An 18,494-nucleotide genomic window follows, 5' to 3' on the forward strand; every position below is an offset into this window, starting at 1 on the left:
GTACTATCCCCCCAGTCTTCCCTTTCAAGGTCAGGAAGGTCTGCCTTCCACAGTTCCCACAACAGGTCAATTTTAGGGGAGTCCACACATAGCAGAGCGGCAAAATATTTATGAGACTTCTGCATGGGAACACTTACTGGCACCAAAATATAGACAAAACTCTTGTTGGGGACTCTACTACTACATCTGTGTTTTACTAAATGTAATTATGGCAGGCAGGCACTTTGTATTGAAAAGGTGGTGTTGCCCCTGCCTGTAGGGGATGACCTGCATTGACCTTCCAGACCACAGTTATTATCTGGTGACCTTGGCGTGGGCAGTCACCGAACACATTGCCAAATACCTGGCGGGAACCAGTTCAAGGTCTTGATGGATAACAATCCTTTGGCTAATCTCTAACCAACCTTGGTACTTTGGAGCAACATTGTGCAGCCTGCCTGGCAAAGGTTGAATTTTCCTTGCATTATTACTGTGGTGTGCAATGTATCTTATAAATACACATCACTTTCATATATATCTATTTCCCTTCTAAATGCTCACTCCACAGAGAGCATTTTCTCCAACATGGCAGTAGTGCACATTAATACAAAACTGTAATGTGCAGCCTCCTACAGGAAGGTGGAATGCCTCAAATGGTACACATTGCACGCTTTCACTAGTTAGAGCGAGGAGGGAATGAACTTTCAGACAGGACAAATGATTTGTAGACCTGTGGATATTTTTATTATTTATACCGCAATGTGTATTGCTTGGTCAAGACTCAGGACCTCTGACTCTTTCTTTTAGATGGCACGGTTTACCTTTTTGTTGTGAATCATCCTGACCACAAAAGCTGTATTGAAATATTTAAATTTGATGAGAAGCAGAAATCTCTCCTACACCTGAAGACCATTAAACATCCATTATTGTACAGGTATATTCGAAAAATGACATTAACATTCTGAGCAAGCCTGTATGGTAAAACAAAATGAGGGCCTACTGAGTATATTTGTATTTTTTTTGGCCTTTTATTTGTACTGTAGGAGCCTTCTTTCCACCTGTTTTAACTCTAGACCTTGGCTTAAAATTTTTCATCTTTTCTCAAACTTTTCGTACCAGAGAAACCCTTGAAAAAAATGTTTCAGGGACTCCCTTGCTTAAACCGATTCATTGTTGGCCAGTGGGGAAAATGCCCCCCTTATAGGCAGTTAAAATAATTTTAGACCCAAGATCATTGATGTCATGCAAGTGTTGTTGGCTCTGAAACCATGTGGAGCTCATGAAATAGGAGGTCAATCAGCCACTGCTTAAGGAACCCCTAGCAACATTTGGAGAAACCTAGGGACCCCTGGTTGCAAATGGCTGCTCCTGGTAATGCTATGGATGAGCAGTCCATTAAAGATGTTAAATGGTAAATCAATCAAAATAAAAAACAAAAAAACAAAAAAACAATAGTCTATTTTTTTTTTTTTTTACAATTATTTTATTTATTTCAAGAGCAGGCTCGGGTACAAAGCATCGGGTACAATCAGTCAGTTACAGCTTACACACATCTGGATATACACAGTTAGTTACATACCACAGTATCCCAGGGGTGTGTTATGGTTGGAGACAGTGCACGGCCTCCCAAGGGTAAATTAAAACATCGCTACTGGGGTGCCTCCAGTGATCTTAATTCCCCAGTACTGCCTATCCATTAATGTCATGCCAGTGAGGGTCCCGAACCGGCACAATAGTCTATTTCTAAAGATAACATAACTCACCCTAGTAGATCCGAAAATAGCAGCTGGCAAAAAACGAGTCAAATTGTATACAAGTATAAAATCAAATTGCCGCCCTTATAGTGACAAACAAAAATTCGTAAAGGTGAACCATTAATTTATAAATGGAACTGGAATGGAATTGGATCACATAAGATTGTCATTATCACAGCAGTAGATTTGGACTTTGGACACATTTATAACTATCATTTATATTTTTATTTTTTTTCCATTTTTGAATTAGTGGTTCACCTTTATGAATTTTTGATTTTCACTATAATTGTATCAATTTGAATTTATAATAGTTTTTTTTCTCTATGTGCAATCTTGACTGTAATAGTATATCCAGCGTTGTGTATCACTAAGTAATCTAAGGGGATTGCTGGATGAATGTGACAAGCATTTAGCCTTAAACTAATTGTGACCATATTTTGTTTATTACAATGATTTCCTATGATTTTCAGTTCCATCTAGTGGCCATAATGTGATATTTTCCTGGTTGAGGCATTTCAGGAAAAATACCACATTATGGCCACTAGATGGCGTTGAATTTATAAGGAAATCAATGTTGTTGAAGTGCTGTGTTCCAGTGCAGTAGGTAGTGGGAGGCAGGCTGACTAATCAGCAGTGAAAAAAAAGCAATGTTTGTGCCTTCTGTTTACATTTTCAACTTCAGTATATGGGATCGTAAAAATTTGTAGACACCACAGACAGTTATTCAAAATGTCTGCACCCACCCGTATATGTCCAGTACTACATATACCGTAACAAGAAAATTCAACAGGTTATAATATTTTAATTATATAGTCAGCTATTGGACCTCAGGCGCCCTTTTCTTGTAAGAAGTGGAGGACATGGCCTGAAACTTCAACTCACCTACTGCAAACTTGAAACCTTCAGTGCAGCAACCCCCATAGCTAAGAGTCAGAAAACAGGAACACTGACTGGATTATGTAACTGTCCTGGTGATGCATACCGTGCATGCTCAATAAGATTGCCTCAATGGCCAGTATAGACACTCCCAATGGACTAGGAGACAGTGGGTGGGCAGGAAATAGCTCCAAAGTCAGAAAAAGTCAAGCCCTTGTGTCAACCATAGTGAAACCGGGATCAGAGAGGCACACAGGCAAGGAGCTTCTGGCTAAGAAATGTGACAACAACACCTCATGGTGCTTGTTATTTACTTTTAGTATTGCGTCTAAGAAAAGTATTTTATCCACTGGTGTAAGAAAATGTTTTTGTTTTTTATTTTACAGTGTGAACGATATTGTTGCTGTTGGACCGGAGAGCTTTTATGCCACTAATGATCATTATTTTGAGAGCATGCATATGAAATTTTTAGAAAATCTCCTTGGATTACAGTTGTCAAACGTGGTGTTTTACAGTCCCGGGGATGTCCGAGAAGTGGTATCGGGACTCTACATGGCCAACGGAATCGAAATATCAAATGATAAAAAGTATGTACTTTTTTCATTAATAAAAATAAAAATACTAGCATATAGATTAAACTCTTTTCTTTCACAATACATTCATCCGGACCAGGCAGGCTTTGTCCCCGGGCGTCAGATCAGACCTGCAGAATCATAAACCTTATCTCAGCCATTCAGTCAGACTGGGACCACAAGGGACCTAGACAGGGCATGTTGCTTTCGTTAGACATCCAGAAGGCATTTGATACCCTGCCATGGAACTACTTACTGGATATTTTATCCCACTTTGGGTTTGGTGAACGCTTTCTATCGCTCCTTCGAACACTATATAATACAACAACGGCATCTTTGTTGCTTAGGGGGTACTCCCCCCGCTTCCTGGACATTACCAGAGGAACTTGGCAGGGATGTCCCTTATCCCTACTGCTATTCATTCTAGCAATGGAACCACTGGCAATAAGGATCAGTTCTTGTCCAGATGTTAGGAGTATAGAGTATGGAGATAGAGAGCACAAGTGCTTACTATTTGCAGATGACTTCTTGCTGACATAGTCCTCGCCCATCACCTTCCTCCCCAGCCTATATGCAATCCTCAAGCTATTTTCAGAAATCTCGGGCCTTAAAATCAATCACGACAAATCAAGGGCACTAAATATCTCATTGCTGATCTCTACACAGGAAGTTCTTTAATAATCACACAATTAAAATGGGAGTCAGAAGCCCTACCTTACCTAGGAATACGATTGACCCCGTCCCTACACAACCTATATGCACACAATTACCCTGCTCTATACAGACGCCTGTCAGGGGACCTAGCTAGGTGGCAAATCCATCCTCCATAGTTATTCAGCAGACTTCACTTGATAAAAATGAATATTCTTCCAAGACTATTGTACTTGTCTCGTATTAATTGGCATTAATCAGATCTGACCTGTTATCATTTCAAAAAAATATTCTCAAGTTTATATGAGGGACAAGAGGCCCAGGCTGAACAAACGCACTCTATTCACACCAAAACAGAAGGGAGGGCTAGGATTACCTGATCTGCAGAAATATTTCTATGCTGCCCAACTGGCTCAACTTACTAAATTCCACTCTCAACAACCCCAGGCACTATGGCTGACCATGGAATCGTATTCCTGTCATCCCAATCCAATCTTGCATATCATGTGGCTACCAACAAAATAGAGGCCAACTATCTTATGCCCCTCTTTTTGCTTCTCGCTAGACATTTGGGACAGACTTGCGAGGACTCGCCCAGCAACCCACTAGCACCCCTCTTGAGAAACAGAGAGTTTCCCCCCCCCCACTTTTGAATGGTGGTCTAACAAGTGCTTTCTAGGGATTGCAGATCTTTGTGACCTAAAAGGCATGCTATCCATAAGATTGCTGATAAAAAAATACCAACTAACGAATTCTGAACTCTATAGATTCACTCAAATACATTATTATATGCAAACTCTATCACGTAAGGGTGACCTTGTGACAATGACCCCCATGGAACACATGTGTCGACAATATGATAAACTTAGGGGTCATATATCTGCAATCTATACTATTTTAACACATGTCTAAGTAAAATTATCCTACATGACACAGTGGGAACATGATCTACAAGAAACTCTGGACCTCGAGGAATGGCACTCAATAGCAATGGCAGCCTCTAGATCACTTATCAACACCTCAATTATTGAAACGAATTATAAAGTTTTATTAAGGTAGTATATGGCTAGACTGGCCACATTTGAGTCTGGCGCTACTTCAGAGTGCTTTCGGGGCTGCGCCCAGGTGAGATCGGTGTACCATATCCGGTGGCTATGTCACAAGGTACAGAGGTTTTAGATTAGGGTCTACAACTTTGTGTACACCCTTACCCAGATCAACCTGACCAAAACCACAAAGCATGCACTCCTGGGTGGCAGGGTAGCAGAAGCTTCCAAAGCCCATAGACGGCTTCTAACATTCACATTCACAGCAGCCAAAATTACGATAGCCAGGTACTGGAAGTCAGCAGCCCTACCATTCGACCAACTTAAACGCAAACTGTTTTGACTTATGCTAAACGAAAGATTAATAGCAATTGTGCAAGATAAAATTAAGTTTTAATAAAGTATGAGATACTTGGATCAGATATTTAACCAATGATCCCAGGACAATAACTAACCAAGACCCTTCCTGAGTGCCATTATTGGGAGCGTGGAGTCCTCCTCCCCCCCCCCCCCCCCGTCCTCCTCCCCAATCTTGCTGCCTAGCCCCACTGATTTCCTTTCCTCATTTCACTTTGGCCGCGTACACACAGGCGGACTGTTCGCCCAACCTTGTCCGCTGAACAGTGTTTGGGCGGACAGTCCGCTCGTGTGTGGGCTTTCAGCGGACAGTTTCAGCGGACAGTTGGACGGACAAAGTCTTTCGGAAATTCCGAAAAACTGTCCGCTGAAACTGTGTTTGAGCGAACAGTCCGCCCGTGTGTGGGCCTGTCCGCTGTACTTTCGAAATGAGCGGACTGTTCCCGCTCGGAAAGTCCGCCCATTTCGAGCGCGTGTACAGGTAGGCGGGGCCCGCGAAGGAGACGTCGCGGGCTCCGCCGCCTGGAATGGGCTTAAAGGGGAACCCCAACGCCGAAAAAAATCGGCGTGGGGGTTCCCCCAAAGTCCACACCAGACCCTTGTCCGAGCACGCTACCCGGCCGGCCAGGAAAGGGGGGCGAGCGAGCGCGCCCCCCCTCCTGAGCCGTACCAGGCCGCGTGCCCTCAACATGGGGGGGTGCCTTGGGGAAGGGGGGGCCGCGCGGCCCCCCCACCCCAAAGCACCTTGTCCCCATGTTGATGAGGACAAGGGCCTCTTCCCGACAACCCTGGCCGTTGGTTGTCGGGGTCTGCGGGCGGGGGGCTTATCGGAATCCGGGAGCCACCTTTAAGAAGGGGGCCCCCGGATACCGGCCCCCCACCCTATGTGAATGAGTATGGGGTACAATGTACCCCTACCCATTCACCTGTGAAATAAAGTACAAAAAAAAACACAACACAGGGGAAAAAATATTTTATTGCACAGCTCCGGGGGTCTTCCGTCTTCGGGGGTCTTCTCGCCGGACTCCTCCGCTATGTGTGTGTAGCTCTTTTGCTAGCGGAGGAGTCCGGCTTTCTTCCTCCCCGCCGCCGGCCTCTTCTCCCGACTTCGGGGGTCTTGTCCCCCTCTTCGGTTCTTCTGCCGGGCCACCGCGCCTTCTTGTAGCTCTTTTGCAGGCGGTGGCCCGGTCTTCTGTCGCCGCTGCCTTCCGTTCTTCTGTCGCCGCCTTCGGTTCTTCTGCCGGGCCACCGCGCCTTCTTGTAGCTCTTTTACAGGCGGTGGCCCGGTCTTCTGTCGCCGCTGTCGCTGTCGCCGCCTTCCGTTCTTGTTCTTCTTCTTGTTCTTGTTCTTCTTCTCCAGGCGATGTTGACACGTCGCTCCCTCCGGCCGGAATGCCAGAGCCGAGCTGTGCGGTCACTTATATAGTGACAATGGGGCGGGGTCACATGGTATATGTCACATGGGTTGGTCACATTGTGTGACCCCCCCCATGTTGAGGGCACGCGGCCTGGTACGGCTCAGGAGGGGGGGCGCGCTCGCTCGCCCCCCTTTCCTGGCCGGCCGGGTAGCGTGCTCGGACAAGGGTCTGGTGTGGACTTTGGGGGAACCCCCACGCCGATTTTTTTCGGCGTTGGGGTTCCCCTTTAAGCCCATTCCAGGCGGCGGAGCCCGCGACGTCTCCCTCGCGGGCCCCGCCTACCTGTACACGCGCTCGAAATGGGCGGAATGGGCGGATTTGCCTCCGCCTTATGTGGGCGAGTCCGTTCATTTCAAAAGTTGAGCGGACTGTTTGGCAAACAGTTCGTTGAAACAGTCCGCTCGTGTGTGGGCAAGTCCGCTCATGCAAATTTTGAGCGGACTGTTTGCCGAAACTGTTTGACGAACAAGGTTGGGCAAACAGTCCGCGCGTGTGTACGCGGCCTTTGTCGTTTTAGAGGAGTCTGAGTCGAGCCTCTCCATTATATGGGGGGTGGCCTCCCCAAAGTTAGATGGGAGGCAGTATCTCCTGAAGTGAAGGATGCACTCTAGTCCCCATCATGAGAAATTGATGTAGGGATACAGAGTATAGTCTAAGGAGTAAGGTGGAGGATCCACTATATAGTCTGCTATAAATCAACGTAGACAACCCAGATAAGGCAACGTTGATAATAGAGCCATTGTTAAATGGCCTAGAGATAGTAAGAGGTTAATACCTATACTATATGTTAGATGGACTATAAAAACTGTACACTGTATTGCAATAATGCAGAGGCCTTTAATATGTACTGTCAAAAAACTGAATAAAAATTATTGAAAAATAAAAATAATAGTAATAATAATTATTATTATTATTTTGGTTTGTTAACAATATACTTTTTTTTTATTTCTTAAGGTTTATCTATGCTGTTGACCTCATAGGTCATACAATCAATGTCTATGAGAAACATGCAAGCTGGTCCCTAACTTTTGTAAAGGTAATTACGTTTTAGATATTGGCTTTATTCTGTTAATTTATTCTGTTTTTAGTATTTGTTTTTGGAGTCATGGTAGTATTGAACTTTCTTTCTGTATCTTTTTCGAACTTTCTCTCCCTGCCCCTCTTGCTCTTTCTGTTAAGTTCAATTTCAACTTTCAGCCCAGGGAGTTATAGGCTCTCCAGATGCACTACTATATATATACCGCAACTTTTATCTCAACTGTGCAAACGTCTAATTGCTCCTCTTGAAGGCTTTTTCCCTCCCTTCATCTGTAAATGGGAAAGTGAGCTACAAGCATCCCTCACCTTGGCACACAGGGCCATTTTATTATAAATCATCTATTGCAAAAAAAAAAAATCAAGAAATCAGGCTTTAAAGCGGAACTTTGCCTTAAAAGGGAAGTTCCACTTTATGTCCTCTCACCCTCTTCTAACATGTTTGGATAGTTTTATTTTTTTGGGTCCTTTGTTTTTGTAGACCAGTACCCGCTCCTATTTTCAGTTGGATCGCCTAAGTGATTCCACCGGAAGTTCTGTCCCCCCCCCTCCCTGCCCTCAGCCTTCTGGGACACATCACAGGTGCCAAAAGGGTGCGGGACCATTCATACAGCACAGTGTAGCTCACACATGAGCAGTGGGAAGCTGGATGTGAACCTGCAAGGAGTCACTAAATATGCTGGCGCCAGAGACACAAAGACAGGTGAAGAATGCCCCCCCCCCCCTCCCGGGAAGGACGGCTCTGGATCCTTGGACAGGTAAGTGTCCTTTTAATAAAAGTCTGCAGCTACAGTATTTTTTTTTTTTTAAAAGGCTGAAGAATCTCTTTATGTTGCTCTCATGTTGGTATCAGGTTCTAATGTTACTCCAAGAGATGTACTCACTAACCCCAAGTCGCTGTTGGAGATGTCTTTCCCACCCTGGTACACTCACTCCTTCATGTTTTCTGGAGTTATCTGTAAGTCAATCTATTCTGGAAGATGGTGTGGCAGATAATTCTAGGCTATACTTCTGGGGACCTGGAACAGGACCCCATAGACAATTTAATCCACGCCTACCAGATCCCATCAAAAAGTTTCAAAAATTGTTGACAGTCCACATGTTTAAAGCAGTTCATCCTTACATACCAGCAATATGGAAATGTACAGATACCACAACAGTGTCCTTATGGTTTGCTGAAATAAACAAAATCCGATAGGTTGAATATTTCACAGCTTCCCTTTACTTTAAAGAGGAAAATTAAGGACCACTTGGCTCCCATGGACTGCTTTTTGTACTCACCTGTATACTGGGACATGCTGACCTCCCCCTGAATAACATTTGATAGTTTGTCACAGCTTAGTTAGCCTTCTTTGAGCCCTCAGGGGTTACTGACCCACCTGCCCTAGGGGCCTCTGGAACCCTATTTCATTCTGGGCTCAGCTTCACCCTCTGGTGCTCCTCCATCCGCAGCCTTTCCCCTACTACACCATCAATGCCACGTTTGTGTTCTCTTTCATTAGTTCTCACCTGTGTAGTGCTACCCCCATAGGAGCCGCTTAGATTAACTTGGTTCTTTCTCAACTCAGTGCAGTGGCAGCCAGGTACACAACAGTTCATTCACTCTAGCTCATTGAACAGTCAAAGGGTTTGTCTTTTTTTGCAATTTATTGTTTGTAGAAACCTTGGAGGGGATTAGGGGTGATGTGAGATACTCCAAAAGTGCTTGCGCACAATTCTGCAGAGGACAATTCTCTTGCTCTCTAAACAGCAGCAACACAGTCTTTCATTCACATCCTGGAACCATGAGATGGTTTAGTCCATTAGTTGCAGCCTTTTGTAAAGTAATCTAGCATCCAGTCCCAGGGGCACCAGAGGCAAACAGCCCCCTCTTCCTTTCAGCTCTCTGATCTATTCCCACGAAAGGGAGAACGGCAATCTCCTCAGGGCTCCAGACTATTTAACAGCATCCCAGACACCTTCTGGGTACACGTCCCCAGGGACTGGCTTTGCCATGTTCAATATTCAGGCTGTGTCAGAACACAGTATCAGGGATGGCTAAATCTGCATAGATACATAAGTAAACCGAGGCCAGACCACACTGTATATAGTAAAGTAAATGTATTATTAGTAAAACAAAAGACATCCAAACATTAGCAAACAGGAAACACAGCAAACATGGATACAAGTGAACCATAACCCAAAGACAAATTGCATAACAAGCTACCTAACTAACAGCCTAACTAGCAACTAACTACATACAATACATACACAAATGGGGAACATGGATAAACAGGGAAACTGGAAATGCTGGGAACATATGGGAAGGGGGAACCAGGACTGGGATCAGGTTCAAAAGCAGCAGAAAAAAGCAGGGGGGTTCAGGATGCAGGGCAGGAGCATGACCAGGATCTAGGCTCAGAATAAGTGGAAAGCAGTATCTGGCAGAAAAGCAAAAACCTTAAGTGAAGTGTAATAGTAGAGTAGGGACTAAATACCTTCCAGACACACGCTGGTGGAAACCGGAACTGCAACATCTTACTCTGGGAAGCACAGTGCCACCAGCAGGTGATCCAGGTCCTGATCATTTGTATTTCCCTCCCTAAACTCCAGAAACTTCTTCTAGAGGCAGAAGAAGGCAATACAATTCCCAGCCTGTGATGCTCTGAACAGACCAGACTAAACAATTACTGCTCCCCTGATTACAACAGGAGCCAAAACTAAATTTACCTAGTAGCCTAACTAGGAGGATGTTAAATCCCCCCCCCCCGAAAAAAAATAGGCCCTGTACTCATTGGCCATAACACGAATATAGCTCTTGGAACAAGAGCAGAGTATCCCACAATAACAAAGGATGAGGAGAGGAAATAATAGTGTAACAAAAATGTATATGTGGCATTCCACATAGTAAAAGTTATTTATTCTTTAATGCATAATGCATTTAAGGCACTTTATACAACATAGCGAGAGACTGGCACCAGGTCATATCAGGACCCAATCAGGTGACAGAATTTTTACAGCATATATACACATATGTATAGCCTATCTGGGTAGAGCCTCACTTATAGCTAAACACAAAGGGTTAGCGCATTAAAAAATCAACCAAAGTGGTGGTCTTCATTGTGGCTCACCTGTAAAAGAACAAAGTTGGCAAAACATTTCAAACACTGTTTTACAAAATCAGAGCACTCCGACCAAGTCAATAGTGCATAAAATAACGATAAGCCTAAAGTATAGTGTTTAGAGTCCATCAACTATGCTTATGGCCTGTAATGCCACCTAGTGGGCCAACATACACACTCAGCGTCTACTTTGTAATAATCAGAATATGTACACCAGTCTTGACTCATTGTCATCTTCCAGAGTCCTGGAACAAATCAGACAGAGCATATCCTATCTAACTAACTCTAACTAAATACCAACATTTTTTTTCTCTGCATGGCAATAATAACTCCCTAGTATTTCATGCACTGGTATTTACTCTACATAAAGTCTCGGAATCCTGAAACAGGATTAGTGCATAGGTTCAGCCTCTTGTACAGTAATCCAGCATCAAGTCCCATGGGGCACCAGGGGCAAGCTGTCCCCTCCTAGTCTCAGCTTTCTGATTTCCTCAGAAAGACAATCTCCTCAGGGCTCCAAACTATTTATCAGCATCACAGCCACTTTCTGGATACACCTTCCCAGGTTTTGGCTAGGCCCTGCTCAGTGTTCGTGCTGATCATTTCAATTCTCCCTACCTAAACATAAGACACTTCTTCTAGAGGCAGGGGAAAGCAATCAAACTTCCAGCCTGTGAAGCCCTGAACAGGCCAAGCTAGACAATTACTGCTCCCCTGATTACAACAAGATCAAAAAGCAAACCTAGCAGCCTAACTAGGCGGGTGCTACACCTGTCCTCTGCTTCTAGTTATTCAGTTCTTCAATGACCTCCTTTCTTTTGCTAAAGATAATGAAGTGAAATCCGGGATTAGAGCAGAGGGTTTCTGGAAAGCAGTGTCCCTCACTACTGAATACTTCAGGCACCATAGCAAGAAGTGGGCCTTATCCTCTAGGTCTCCCTGGTCACCCTTCTGGTACAGGCTACTCTACTTAGGCTTGTAAGTCTCTCTGTATCATCCTGGTTTAATTCCCAGGATGTGGACATTCACGCTCTGCCATTCTCTCCCTTTCTTTCTTTCTTTCTTTCTCTCTCGCTCACTTTTTCCTTTCTTCTCTCATTCTCTCTATTTGCTCTCTCTCTCTCTCTCTCTTTGTCTCCTCTTGTATATACATGTATTCATGGATACAAAGCACATTATTACATTTCCTTCTTTTTTTTTCAACCAGGCAGTTGACGTAGATACTTGTGCAGATAACCTGTTTGTGGATCCAGTTACAGGGGATGTTTGGACAGGAGCACATCCAAATATATTTAAAGTGTCTGAATACAAGGAGGAAGATCCCCCTGGATCTGAGGTTAGTGTATAAGTTATAATATATTAAAGCATTTAATCCCTCTTCAAGCACCAAAATAATACATTTTAATGTCCATCAACCCTTCTTGAACACCCTTGGAGCAACCCCTGCATTCTTTTTTATTTTTTTTAAATATGATACATATGCAGTTCTCACCCCCAAAGGGGCCATTGAGAATATGTCAAGGTCCCCCAGGCTAGTACAGAGGCTGCCAGCCACCGGCACAGCTCCAAGCACACTGACAACATAGGCTCAGTCTAGGGCAGCAATGGTGAACCTTGGCACTCCAGATCTTTTGGAACTACATTTTCCATGATGCTCATGCGCTCTGCAGTGTAGTTGAGCATCATGGGAAATGTAGTTCCAAAACATCTGGGGTGCCAAGGTTCACCATCACTAGTCTAGGGGATGTCTTTTTGTTAATTTTATTTGCAGAAACTTGAACAGGTTTTAAAGGTTCAGGATACTCAAAAATTACAGCAGAATTCAACAGGGGGACAAACTTCTTATAATATCCTATTGAAACAACCTTGACTGGAGGCAATAGACAGGAATGCTAGGTCTCCAGTTCCAGTCCATCCAATAACCTCTGACCCTCAATTCCCTCTAGGGGAACAAGAACCCCCCCCCCAAGACCAGGTCTTACAATGTCCTAGGCTAGGAAAAGCTGTCTACCACTCAGCTTCCATGTAACACTCTTCAGTGATGGAGAGAAAGATCCTTCTCCAGATCTGACTCCAAGTTGATACTCTCCAGCAAAAATCCTGTTTGCCTTCCTTCTCCAGGCCCTCAGACAAACATCTGCTGAGGTCCAAACTGTAGCTATTGTAATAAACTAGCTGCCTCCCAGGGGAAGCAATCCCAGGAGGATTGGAACCATTCCTGGAAAGAAAAAAAAGCTCTCTGCCCTGGCCTCCCAAACATTTACTGTACATCTGTTGCCCCGTACACACGATCGGAAATTCAGCCAGTAAAAGACCGATCAGAGCTTTAAGTTGCAAAATGCGACCGTGTGTATGCTCCATCGGACTTTTGCTGGCCGAATTCCTGCCAGCAAAAGTTTGAGAGCAGGTTCTCAATTTTTCGGTCGGAAAAAGTTCCGATTGGAAATTCCGATCATCTGTACAAATTCTGATGTGGAAAATTCCTACGCATGCTTGGAAACAATTCGATGCATGCTCTGAAGCATTGCACTTAATTTTCTCGGCTCGTCGTAGTGTTGTACGTCACTGCGTTCTTGACGGTCAAAAGTTCCGCAAACTTTTGTGTGACCGTGTGTATGCAAGCGAAGCTTGAGTGGAATTCCGTCAGAAAAACCATCCAAGTTTTTTCCAACGAAAAATCCGCTCATGTGTACGGGGCATGTGTGAACAAGGCCATGCATTTAGATCAGTAAAAGAAAAAAAAAATGCATGCATGCCTAAAAACATGGCATTTTCGGCATCTGTGTGCAAGAGCTCTAATACTTTCTTTACAATTATATATGAGACCCTCTGTGTTTATGCTGCATTTATGACTGAGAAGCACAATGGAGAAATAACAGTAGTTGTATTGATTTTGCAGGTGATCCGTATACAGAACATTCACTCAGATCACCCGATAGTGACCCGGGTTTACGTCAATAACGGCTCAGTGATTCAGGGGTCTTCTGTAGCTGCAGTGTACAAGAAGAAGCTGATTATAGGGACCGTATTCCACAAAGCTCTGTACTGTCAGCTGGATTGAGGAGCCACCAGGAGCTGGAAAAACTATCCAATCTACATAACAAAATACTGTACTATAATGTTTGGGAAAAAAACGTATCTTTGCGTTACAAATTTTATTTTTTTTGAAAACTGAAAAGTCATTAGGTGTAATTTGCATAGACAGACTCAGGGAATGACAATGGAATTCAGTGCGCAATGTGTGTGGAATGTTACTATTAGCTTGCAAGTTCTTCTGAAAATTCCCCCCTCTAGTGGTCAGTGGTAACATTGCATCAATGTGCAAAAGTAAAATTAAAAGCTCCTGCATGAAAGTCTTAAAGTGGAGTTCCACCCTAAAAACATTTTTTTTTGCATTAAAAGACTACTTTTACCAGGGTGATGGCCAACGGATGGCCCACCGAGCAGTTTGACCTCAGTAGAGGCACAAGGCAGGGTTGCCCCCTTTCGCTGTTGCTATACGCCTTGGCAGCTGACCTGCTGGCCATATCCACCCGGGATAATCCAGAAATCAGGGGACTATGCTCCGGTAATCTGATTGCAAAATCAGTATGTACGCGGACGATACCCTATTATACTTGGCAGACCCGGGACCCTCCTTACGTGTGGCACTACAAACAATTGAACAATTTGGGACCTTTATTTGGGAGAAATCACAGATATTACCAATAGACAATTTCCCACCAACCGAGTCACAGGCCAGGTTACCACTCCAAAGCGGCAGTACCATTAAATACCTCGGGATACATGTGTCTAGAATGTTGACAGACTATATACACCTAAATATCGAACCCCTCATATCCTATGTGAACACAAAGCTTAGCATTGCCGGATTTCAACCTATACTATATTGCGTCCCAATTATCCCAGTTATACCACATTGACAAGACAGACAGAGAGAGAGGTTCCTCCAGCTAATGTGCCCCAAGTGGGCCAGATACACTAAAGACCCACTTTATGTGGTAATGATAAGCCCCGGAAATACTGGTTTACGGAGTGGTGAGAAGGCCCTATTGCATCAATACAGACGCATATGGGACATTGCCTCAGCTAAACTAGAGATTCCTCAACATAACGACTTCACCCCATTGTGGCACAACAAGACCCTACTCGTATTTTGGCAAATCCCTGATGTATATCGCTGGTCCATTCATGGAATCTTCTACCTACATCATTTAATTAAGATTGGGAACCTAAAAACTTTCACACGCTCAAAGAAGAATACAATCTTCCTAACCACATGTTCTTCAGGTATTTACAAGTCAAACATGCAACCCAAACTTAATTCCTATCAATAGCATATGGCCTTAAGCCTCGCTGGGAAAGGGCGGTGGGACCTATAGAGGACGAGGAATGGGCGGAAGTTCTGGAATTTTGTAAAGCGGTTTTGCCAAAACTCTGGGACAGACTGACCAAATTTACATAATCCATCAAGCGTACCTCACTCGCCTCAAGGTAGCCAGATACAGAAACTCCCAGTCCACTTAGTGCCAAATGTGTGGAAGGGAGACATGCACATTTATTCACTTATTGTGGTTGTGCCTCAGAATACAGGGACTCTGGACACAGATAGTGAGATTCCTCCATGACAACATGCGCTCTCCATCCACGCTTGACCCAAAAATGTGCCTTTTAGGACTTTTACCAGACTTGACCGATAGATACACAAAGACATTTCTACGAGACGCTATTTATAGAGCGAAAGGCAATAGCTTGGAAATGAATGAGGACTTGTCCGTCGAGCATTGCAGACTGGAAAGCGGAAATAAACAACACCCTCCCATATAAAAAATGTATATACACCAATAGACACCTGAGACACCTGAGAAATACTTTAAAATTTGGTATAGGTGGCTGCAGGAGTCAGACACTTGTTCATGACCTAACTCTCGCACCACGCACGGGAAAGTCAACGGCATGTGGATCACCAAGTCCATGGGTAATAAAGCAAACCACAAAACATTGACATTAGGTACCTCTTTACTTCATTTATTTCATGCATAGGACTTGTGATAACAAACATTTCAGACGGAGATACGACTGTTGTTTGAAGATTTGTATAATATGTACCATACCTGGAAATGTACACTATAACATGTATGCACTGTAAACAAAATAAAACTTGTTGATTAAAAAAAAAGACTACTTTTAACCTAGAAAAAAACATTTGGAGGGAATTTTTTTGTATACTTTCCAGAAAGGCCCTGTTGCTATGTAGTCCTCGTAATCTGCCACTTCTTGATCCACGGAGCTCCTCGTGACTTTCTCCCTCGCCTATGCTCATGGGAAATGATGTGCCATCATTTCCCAGGAGTCTACGCTATGGCCGCTGTTGAATCGCACATGCGCGAGATCAAGAGGTTATCCAGCATGCACCTCTTAAAAGCTATCACAGGAAGCGATCTCGATTGGGCTTCACATGCCCACATTCATGATGGAACGGAGGAATAAATAATTACAGTAAGAAATTTATATTATTGAACAATCGATCATGATAATTGTATACTGTTTTTTTAATTCAATACCCAATGCCTGAGGTGAGTTATTCCCATGGGGCTCCACCTAGTTCCCTGTTGGAGCTTGGCCAGTTCCTCATACAATTTATTCCACCATAATGGGCCGTAAGCTGTGTACGGCGTTACTTGCTGCAATTGTTTGACCTTATTCCACACCTTCTGAAGGAGTGTGTAAGTGGCATTTGTTTGTTAGGCCATTGGAACAGATGTGCCTCCAGGCCCTCCGGTATGGACTGTGCCAGTAATTAGGAGTTTGGCTGACGAACCAGCAGGCTTGGGAGCCATAGCTCCAATCAAGCATTGCAGCCGTGCAGCTAAATAGTATTTCCAGTTTGACCCCAGGGGCCTGGTTGTGCCAAAGGAGTAATCTGAATAAGGAGTTGACCACTCGAAAAATTTTAAATAGAATAACCACAGGTGTGTTGTGAAGCAGGTATAGAAGTTGGGGCATAAGGATCATCTTAATATGGTTTGTTTTCCCCACCAAAGACATTTTAAGTTAATTTCCTATGTTTATTTTGTCACTGAAGCGAGTCAGTAAGGGGTATATATTTTGGCTGTAGTAGTCAGTCAGCTTGGGTGAAACGTGGATACCCAAGTATTTAAAGGAAGTTACTACAGGGACAGGGCAGGGGAGCTCCGTGTCTGACCCAGGTGCTCCATCCAGAAACATCAATGTGGATTTGAACCAATTAATGGTTAAGCCTTAGTAGTGGCCAAAATCTGTGATAAGCAGCGTTGCATGTGACAACATCCACGTCCTCCAGAAAGAGGAGCATGTTGTCGGCGTAAAGCATTAATTTCTCGTGCACGTAACCATAGCAGAATCCCCTGATCTGTGGATGATCCCGCACCTGGGCAGCAAAAGCCTCAATGGCCAGTGCAAACAGCAGGGGGGGCAAGGGGAAGCCCTGTTTAGTCCCCCTGCCCAGTGCAAAGGCAGCTGATATCCTGTCTGACAAAGGTATGGCAGCCTGTGGAGAGCTGTACAGTAGCTTTGTCCACTTGATAAATCTAGAGTCAATTCCAAATTCAGACAGTACAGCCCAGAGATAGTGGCAGCTGACACTGTCTAAAAACCTCCCCACAGCATGATGCTGCCACCACCATGCTTCATTGTAGGGATGATATTGGCCAGGTGATGAGCGGTGCCTGGTTTCCTCCAGATATGACGCTTGCCATTCAGGCCAAAAAGTCCAATCTTTGTTTCATCAGACCAGAGAATTTTGTTTCTCATGGTCTGAGAGTCCTTCAGGTGCCTTTCGGCAAACTCCAGGTCATGTGCTTTTTACTGAAGTGTCTTCCATCTGGCCACTCTACCATATAGGCCTGATTGGTGGAGTGCTGGAGAGATGGTTGTTCTTCTGGAAGGTTCTCCTTTCTCCACAGAGAAATGCTGTAGCTCTGTCATAGTGACCATCGGGTTCTTGGTCACCTCCTTGACTATCTCACCCAATCGCTCAGTTTGGCCAGGTGGCCCGCTCTAGGAATAGTCCTGGTGGTTCCAAACTTCTTCCATTTACGGATGATGGAGGCCACTGTGCTCAGTGGCACCTTCAATGCTGCAGAAATTTTTCTGTACCCTTCCTCAGATCTGTGCCTTCATACAGTCCTGTCTTGGATGGTCTACAGACAATTCCTTGGACTTCATGGCTTGGTTTGTGCTCTGACATGCACTGCTAACTGTGAGACCTTATATAGACAGGTGTGTGCCTTTCCAAATCAAGTCCAATCATCTAAATTTACCACAGGTGTACTCCAAACAAGTTGTAGAAACATCCCAAGCATGATCAGTGGAAATAGGATGCATCTGAGCTTAATTCTGAGTGTCATGACAAAGGCTGTGAATACTTATGTACATGTGTTTTTTTTTAAATACATTTTCAAAGATTTCAAACAAACTAATTTCATGTTGTCATTATGGGGTATTGTCTGGAGAATTTTGAGGAAAATAATGAATTTAATCCATTTTGAAATAAGGCTGTAACAATAACAAAATGTGGAAAAAGTGAGGTGCTGTGAATACTTAGATTGGTGCACACCCAGTAGTCATAATTTGATGTTTGTATTCAGTTGGTGCTACTCAAAGCGGAACTACAATGCATCTGAACACCACAAAGCAAAAACACCATTAATTCATTTTTAATATT

At 44.0% G+C, this 18,494-nt stretch overlaps 1 protein-coding gene across 1 annotated transcript in view; it reads left to right on the top strand.

The window, feature by feature from the left end:
• Positions 1 to 18,245, top strand: part of LOC143995975 (serum paraoxonase/arylesterase 2-like) — a 32,004-nt gene extending 13,759 nt beyond the window's left edge. Inside the window, exons 5-9 of the mRNA XM_077490757.1 lie at positions 787 to 913; positions 2,996 to 3,196; positions 7,608 to 7,689; positions 11,997 to 12,125; positions 13,689 to 18,245. Of these exons, the coding sequence (XP_077346883.1) occupies positions 787 to 913; positions 2,996 to 3,196; positions 7,608 to 7,689; positions 11,997 to 12,125; positions 13,689 to 13,850 (701 nt within the window). The 3' untranslated portion in view covers positions 13,851 to 18,245. The remainder of the gene's footprint in view (positions 1 to 786; positions 914 to 2,995; positions 3,197 to 7,607; positions 7,690 to 11,996; positions 12,126 to 13,688) is intronic.
• The last annotated feature ends 249 nt before the right edge of the window (positions 18,246 to 18,494 follow it).

This window comes from Lithobates pipiens, unplaced genomic scaffold, assembly GCF_037356315.1.
Source record: "Lithobates pipiens isolate NorthernLeopardFrog02 unplaced genomic scaffold, aLitPip1_a1.2 Scaffold_19, whole genome shotgun sequence".
NCBI lineage: Eukaryota > Metazoa > Chordata > Amphibia > Anura > Ranidae > Lithobates > Lithobates pipiens.